This window comes from Zea mays, chromosome 7 (assembly GCF_902167145.1).
Source record: "Zea mays cultivar B73 chromosome 7, Zm-B73-REFERENCE-NAM-5.0, whole genome shotgun sequence".
NCBI lineage: Eukaryota > Viridiplantae > Streptophyta > Magnoliopsida > Poales > Poaceae > Zea > Zea mays.
The window spans coordinates 129,570,398-129,579,024 of NC_050102.1; the positions used below are offsets into that span (position 1 = coordinate 129,570,398).

The 8,627-nt window shown below is 48.2% G+C and overlaps 1 protein-coding gene across 1 annotated transcript; it reads left to right on the forward strand.

Moving 5' to 3' along the window:
- Positions 1-4,683: 4,683 nt before the first annotated feature.
- Positions 4,684-6,233, forward strand: LOC100383692 (uncharacterized). The gene is made up of 3 exons (NM_001176330.1): positions 4,684-4,762; positions 4,855-4,866; positions 4,939-6,233. Coding segments are annotated over exons 1-3 (966 nt in total). The 5' UTR covers positions 4,684-4,760; the 3' UTR covers positions 5,891-6,233.
- Positions 6,234-8,627: the final 2,394 nt, after the last annotated feature.

Here is an 8,627-nt window from a genome sequence, read left to right on the forward strand (position 1 = left end):
AAATGTCTCTTGCAAGTCAGCAATGTGATTCTCTTGCTTCGTGCTTTTTACTATGATGCCATCAACATAAGTCAGCACATTCCTGCCTATTTGAGAGTGAAGGACCTTGGCTCATTCTGCTGAAGCTTACTCCAGCATTCTTGAGCCCCTCAGGCATCCGAAGATAGTATAACAATGGTTTCCTTTTCCCGATTGTGAAACATACAAATACTCTTTTATGCCACATGAATGTATGTACACTTGATTTGTATGTCTGAACATGTAAGCTTACCATAAGCTAGTTCTTCTATATATTGGAAATGGTACAAGTGGGTGATTCAGAAATATATGAAAACATGATTACATGCAAATTTAAGGCATTACTTAGGTTATTTATCATAATGGCATTTTGATTGTAGTGCAAATATGCTAATACATTATTTGGGTACTAAAAATAAATTGTGCTCCAACAGTTAAGCTTTAAATCAAGTCTTTTAGGAAGTAAATTGTATCATTAGGAAAGAAAAATGATGTAGAAAATAAGGATATGACACTAGTATGAGGTGTAGTATATTTGAGTCATTTTATGGTGTGTTCTATATTTTTTTGATAGAAACATGTACAATAGGGTGCTATTGGAGCAGTTTTTATGTGTTGAGCTCTGTGTTTCAAGATAGAGCACTGATTTAATACGCGGTTGGAGATGCTTTTCATGAGATCTTTTTGATCGGTGAAATTTGGACTCTTATGCGTATGATATTAATAAAAAAGACTCAATGATATGTACAAAAGGCAGTTAGACACTTTTAGTTTTGCTTCATCTTAAAGAAATGGATTCGTACTTCATTACACAGATATCTTAATTATTTTAAAACCAAGCCGATATACATAGGAAAGCCCTAGCTAGACCGCAAATGTCACCGCTTTGGATCGAGTTTTTGGATCATGGAGCCAACCTTGCAGACAGCTTAACCCTCGGCCTCCGGTGGCAAGAAAAACTTCCATTTGGATAGCATCAGCAAGCAACTCAGCTGGCATGGCCAGATGGCATCATGCACGTCATTTTATTAATTACTTGCTCAGTTAGTAACAGATCGATTAGCTCTGGATTATCGAAAGCACACAAGCTTCCAAACCCATAATTCCTCTCTGCCAATAGCCGGATCCTGAGAATGACAAACTCGTAGGCACTAGCTATCGTCTAATGACGATATGAGGAAAATAATCCTTGTTTATTGAAGAACACACAAAACAAGCTTAATGAAGTACTGCTGTGCTGTATGGATTGTCCATACGTGTGGCTGCTTTTGCATTATTGAATATTTACAGTATAATACACTGCCACATACTGGATCAACAAGAGAGAGAGAGCTGCAATAGTTCATTGATGCGTACATAAAGCAGGAACGACATCCGGAACCGGCCAACGGCCAACAGTAACTACCAACTGAAACGACGATCCATGCATAGCAGGCGCTGTAACCTGTAAGCCTGTACTGGATAGCACGGTTCACTTAAACCACTAGATCGTTTCTACTGTTTCGAATTCTAGTTCTTTTACCTAACTCAAACCTAAGTTTAAGCTAGATTTAGAGAGAGAGAGAAAACACCATCTATATACCATTAGTTCCAATGGTTTTTTTTTTAAAAAAAATATCGATTGACCATTTGCGTGAACTTATAGACATTAATGTTTTTTTATAAATAAGGTTAAAGTTGAAAGAAATTTTGACTTTGAATTAAATAATTATAGTTCACGATGGAGTGGGGGTCACGAGTAAGCGGTAAGCTAGTAATATAGCAGACAAAAGTATTCTAGAACTGAGGCAACAACCAACAAGTGCACTTCTAGATCTAATAAGACAAACATATCAGTATTATTGACAAGTTATATATATACCTTTACAAATATGTGATCATTGTACATTATGAAAAGAGAAAGTAGAAAAATATAACTAGATTTAGGTTATCCATATAAAAGATGTAACCATTGTACTTTATAAAAAGAGAAGATAGAAAAAGACAATAGATTTAGGTTGTCTCGTATCTAGCTAGAGGTGCATTTATATATATCTTGGAACAGAATTTGAACTATAAAAGTGCACTTTATTATGGAATCCAGAGAGTGCAGTGTTTTTACCCCATTATAAACTTTTGGTTCTTTTGGGGTTTTGTTTGGTTTTTTTTCATTAGGAAAATATCTACCGGCTTAGCTAGGAACAGCACTGCAGCTATGGATTAGACAGTTCCTCATATGGACCACACACTGATAATTGAAATACCATTCCTTCGACCCACCCATTTTACATGTGTGATTCTCTTGAAGTTGGAACCTTTTTTTACTGCTTAACTGAACTCCAATACTATTACTCAAAAAATGAACTGTAACATCTATAGACAGTGCACCTAAAAAAGGATTATGGGCCTCTTGATTATTTCGTATTTATCTAAGTGTAGCTGACTAATTGGGTGAGTAGCCAAAACTCTAAGCGTCCATCCAGTTCCTACTCAATAGAATAATCCAAACCAACAAACAAATAGACCTTTCTATGTGTACGTATATACGCATCTAAACTTCATCCCCATGCAGCAAAAAAGGTCTTAATTTTATCAATTGCGTTGAGATGCATGATCAATATAATTGCTCATCTCCATATCCCCTTTTCCAGTACTGGATCTTAGCTGCTGTGCAAGGACAAGGGCACAATGCAAACCCAGCAGCAGCACTACAACTACCAACTCCAGCTTTCCCCTTCCTTCCCATAAACCCACCCCCAAAGAAAGCTGCTAAAACCTAAAGCGTGGAAAGTTGCATCTTCTCACTCTCGTTTGGTGCTGTCTCTGTAGCAGCTCCACAAAAGCCAACACCAAAGACCCCTTCTTCCCACCACCACCCTCCACCCCTCCTTAATAATTCCTTCTCCCAGCACAACCTGAGTTGTAATTATTATACTAGTACTCGTCAGTATTCACCTTCGTTTATTGTTTGTTCCCCCATCTGGTTGTTGATCTCTTCTTCTCCCCTCGGGCGCTCTGCGGCTATATATATACGTCCAATCCAATCCCCTCTCCATTCGGTCTCCATCGCCTGATCAAACTAGCTAGAGGTGGTGGGGGGGAAAAGGAACAAGTTTTCTGGCTCTTCTTCTTGTTCCCTAGTCCCTCCTCCGTACTATTCTTAGCGCTAGCTGCTCTTCACCGAGATCGCCTCGCCGTCACCCATGTTGGGCTTCTGCGCCCCCGCCGCCGGATCGCCTCCCGACGAGGCGATGCCGGAGCCGTTCTGTTCGCTGCAGATCGCCACCACGGCCGCCGCCGCCGCCACGACAAAGAAGAAGCGCCGGCCCGCCGGCACACCAGGTAAGCAAATCTAGAGAGAGCCGTCCATATGTCTGCAGTGCAGTCTACATAAGCTCCAGTTGGCTTTGGCTACATGCATGGTAGCTAATAAGCTCGGTGCAGACTCCGAGATCGATCCATCTATCCTGCAACATGTAGTAACGCCCGGTACGCCACTGCTGGCTGCAGACCCGGACGCGGAGGTGGTCTCGCTGTCGCCGCGGACGCTGCTGGAGTCGGACCGGTACGTGTGCGAGATCTGCGGGCAGGGGTTCCAGCGCGACCAGAACCTGCAGATGCACCGGCGGCGGCACAAGGTGCCGTGGAAGCTGCTGAAGCGGGAGGCCGGGGAGGCGGCGCGGAAGCGGGTGTTCGTGTGCCCGGAGCCCAGCTGCCTGCACCACAACCCCTCCCACGCGCTGGGCGACCTCGTCGGCATCAAGAAGCACTTCCGCCGCAAGCACAGCGGCCAGCGCCAGTGGGCCTGCGCCCGCTGCTCCAAGGCCTACGCCGTCCACTCCGACTACAAGGCCCACCTCAAGACCTGCGGCACCCGCGGCCACTCCTGCGACTGCGGCCGCGTCTTCTCCCGGTAAAGCAACGAGCTTCTCCAACCATTGATTTGGGCTCACCAGCATCTCCATAGTCCATAATGCTCAGCTCTAACAAAGATTAGAAAACCTATTAAAAATCAGCTTAAGTTGTTTTTTCTCTCTTTATTTTTCTTCCGTCCGTTGGTTCATCACCGGGTGCACGGCCACGGGCCGGCGGGGGCCGGGGCTATGGGCGGCTACCTTACATCACACTGTAATACAGTGGAGTGCCGGCGGTGGCGCCGGCGCCGGCTCCGGCTCCGGCTCCGGCTCCGCTCTCCTTTTGGTATGTCTGCTATTATTGCGGCATTAACGGGGAAAGAAAAGGGTGGCCCGGCGGCAGAGTGGATCAGAGCACACAATTCCCGAGGGCAGCGCGCCTTCTGTCCTTCCGTCCTCCTATGTGTGCTTGCATGCGTGTGCCGTGTGCGTCGTGCGCATCAATCTCTGCTATGCATTTCCTATTGCTTCCACGGTCCGGCTTGTGTTCCCGATAGGCGCTAGCAGCCGCTGCCTTGGCCCTTGGTCCTGGGGTGTTTCGGCTTTGTGCCCGCGCTGCAGCGGCAAAGGCTACGTCGTCTTGGCGCGCCACTCGATGGCCGCACGGCGCAGCCCCGCCAGGGCCCAAAACTCCAAACCTGACAAGCTGACTCCGAGGACAGCCGGCCTCTTTGGATCCTCTAGCCGGCCGTGCTAGCAGTAGCAGCAGCGACGACGTTAAATTCATCGTTGTCGTCTCACGCTCACACATGCAATAAAGTCTCCCTGGTCACGCACTCACGCTCTTGGCTTTTGTTCTTGAGTTCACGCGGCCATGCACGCATCCTTGCCTCCTTGGTCTTTGCACTCATGTATGTGTGTACTAGCAGTAGCCAAAATGTTCCCCGTTTTTTTTTTTTTTTTGTTTCCGGATGATAATGGAGTGTTTGCTTATTGGTGGCAGGCGAGGAGCGCTGTACGTCCTATCTGAGATGATTATTAGTGCTCTCCGTCTCATCTGATGATGTCGTCTCCATTCAATGTGCAGGGTGGAGAGCTTCATAGAGCACCAGGACACTTGCAACGCCGGGCGGGCACGGGCGGACCCCTCGCCGGCGTGTGGCGCCGGGAGCACCGGTGTGGCTGCTGCTAGTGCTGGGTCGCAGCCGCAGGCGCCGCCGCCCATGTCACTGTCGAGGACCGCGTCGAGCACCAGCCCGTCCAGCGACATTGTCATCAGCCCGGTGGCCGCCTGGCCCGGTTCGTCGGCACCGACGATTCCAAGCCCTGCGACCGCCGCGTTCCACCGGTTCGAACAAGTCCCGTCGCCGCGGACACCGCCATCGGACCACCATCACCGCGGCGGGCACAACCTCGAGCTGCAGCTCATGCCGCCGTCCGGCAGCGGCGTGGTGGGCCGTGGCGCGCCGGGGGTGGCGGAGTACGGCGTCGCGCCACGCACTCCGGCCGCTCCTCCACAGAGCCACCCCGCCACCATGCAGCTGCAGCTGTCCATCGGCGTCTGCGGCGGCGGGGGGTTCGGGGACGAGGCGATGCTGGCAGCGGCGAGGGAGAAAGAGGAGGTGGAGGCGCGGGAGCAGCTGCGGCAAGCTGTGGCGGAGAAGGCGGCGGCGAACGAGGCCCGCGCGCAGGCGAGGCGGCACGCGGAGCTGGCCGAGCAGGAGCTGGCGAGCGCCAAGCGGATGCGGCGGCAGGCGCAGGTGGAGCTGAGCCGAGCCCACGCGCTCCGGGAGCACGCCGTGCGCCAGGTGAACGCGACGCTTCTCCAGATCACCTGCCTCGGCTGCCGCCACAAGTTCCGCGCGCGTCCGCAGCTCCTGGATGCGGCCCTGGGCGCCCCCGAGGTGACCTGCAGCTACATGTCCTCCGTCGTGACAGAAGGCGGCGACGCCGAGGCCGACGATGAGCCGCCCCTCGACGGCAGGGACGGCATGCTGCAGCGGCGCCGACACGCCATGGCAATGGACGTCATCCTCTAGCTAACCTGAAATGAGATGATGGTCTTCGTTTCAAATAGTTTCTTGTGTTTTTGCCGGCAAGACGCCGGGGTTGCATTTGCATTGGCCCCTGCTGTATGAGGTGTATCAGATGCCGATGCCTGATGGTGCGTAGACAGTGGAAGACCCCGCTAGCTCGATCGGGCCAGTGCTGCCTAGACTTCGAGTCCTGTGATGAGAAGGAAGGACCGGAGAGGTAGCCATTAGGCAAGTCCAAGGAGAGACGAAGACGAGGGCTAGCTGCTACTAGCTTACTGTGACGTACGTGCATGGAATCTTTCGGTGTTTGCTTCCTATTGGATCTTGTTGGAAAGAAACATTCATTATATTGCTCATGGAAAGCAAGTTGATGATGCCCTTTGTAAAGGTCTTCAGTAGCCAACAGGGAAATCAAGAATATTTGTCACACCTAAATTCAGCGACTGCAATATAACACCAAATTACATTAATTTGGTTTCTCTCGAGTAAAGCATCAAGAATATTTGAGCAGGAGCGTGCGCGGTTCGTTCGAGGGGCGGAGGGCGCCAAATGGAAGCGGCCGGCCAGGAATGGTGTTGGAAGTGCGAAACCAGATGGAAGAACCTGGGCTGAAACACGAGGGGTTGCCGCGGGAAATACGACGCGCACTAGAGATAATATTCCCATAACTCCCAGCAGGACACACTGTAGCGGCTCAGCAATGGCACTGCCCGCACGAGTAGTCCAAAACAACACGCACAATCACGCGTGCATGTACGCCAGAGACCAGAGAGCCTGACCACGCACACAGAGACACAGTGTCTTCTCTCTCTCGAGTCTCTCTCCATCGACGTCTCCAACTGAAATGATGAAACCCTGCTTCCGGAGGAGGAGGAGAAGGAGGAGGTAGGAGACCAGCTAGGGAATAGTGATGGCCGATGGGCATGGAAACAGATGCGGACGCGCGCATGGTTTTCAGTGCCGGGATGGCTTTCTTTCTCGGTCTATAGCTGCTGACTGCTGATGCTGAGCCTGAGCTGATCCCTCCCAGTCCCAGCCTCTGCCTCGCCTTGTCTGTCATGGCTAGAGATACCCCTGTCTGATCTGTACCGTCTCGTAGCACTGAAAGATATGCAGAAAGCTCTCACAGACCTATCTGCCATCGTCTGCACGTTTGCTAGCTGCTGCATGCGTGCATGTGTGTGCGTGAGCGTGGGGGACGACAGGCGACATGTACGAAGAGCCCAAAGGAGGCAGCTCCTCAGTCATGCTAGCTAGTAGCTAGTGCTGCTTGCTTGTGTTGTGTCAACGGTCTCTACTCTACTCTCTACTACGCACTGTAGTAAACAGTGGTAATCTATTGTACGCTGGCGTCTTTGCCGGCAGAGAACTGATCTTTAGTTTTAGTTAGTGTTTGGCGGGGAACTAATGTGGACAATAGTCTTGGGTTCAACGGCAAGCTCCCCAGCAGGTTCATGTGGCCTACAACCAGCCGGCACCAAAGTTTATCCGCTTTATCCACCTTTCCTTTTCCAATGGCCCTGAACCATATAGTCATTTGAAGCTCTCTATTCTTGCTCTCGGAAAGGAGTTCATGCCCATTATTTGCTTATTAGGCAATTTTTTGAGAGTTTATTCCTCCATCAATTCAAGGGTTCTAAAGGTTAGCGACTTTATTCCTGTCTTTTATTACTAGTATACTCATTCTATGGTTTAGAAATATAGACATTTGTGGTTTTTTAGATTGGGGATAATGAAGTTTTGTTTTATTTATACAGTATTTAAGCTTAGATTAACTTGATAGTTTGCATGTGTAGAAAAAAACTAATAGTAGTTCATCAAAATGATTATCCATCTTATTACACTGCTATTACCGCTCATTTTATGGTTTACAATAGAGAAATTTGTGATTTCTAGATTGCAGGTAATGGTGGTTATCTATTTATATGCCATTTGAGCTCAAATTTATTTGATAGTTTGCACATGTAGAAGAAGAAAGCTTATAATTGTTGATCAAAATGACTATCTACCTTTCATTACTAGTATAGCTCATTTCATGGTTTAGAATTGGAGAGATTTTTGGGGTGGATTGGGAATGATGGTGGATTTTTTTATTTATACACCACTTTAGATTGAGGAAATTACTTCATAGTTTGCATATGTTGATATAGTTTATTTATCATAGTTGATGTAAATGAGTATATAGTAGCTAGATGGTGTCCCCGTCTAAGTTCTTGGCCTCGCAAGGAGTTTATGACTGGCTAAGACCATATCTTCCTGTCATGCATGCGAGGAGTGTAATAAGATGACCGTGTTGGGGTATAGAGTGAAGAAGTGTCCTAACTCGAGTTGCATCTTCTACAATTGTCTAGATCACAATATGAGTTCTCTTTTGCCATGTTTTTTTTGGTTTGTAGATATTTTTGTTATGATTTGGATTATTAGTTCTTGATTAATTTGGTCTTCTAATTTCAATGGGACAGTACTACATTTAAATGTTGGTACTAGAAAGAAGAGTATGTCAAGCATGTGCAAAAAGCGACTCAAGAGGCTGATGAGAGTGCATCGATGCATAAAGATGTGAACCGGCATAACAAGGCCATCAATGTACAACGTTGATCGACACTCCTAAGACTTCATTGACCACGTGCACCATTTCTTAATTAGCGTGGCTAAGGAAAATAAGCAGAATGGTTTCATATGTTTCCCATGTGTTCTCTATAAGAACATGAAGGATTATGCTTCCTAAACGACCCTTCAG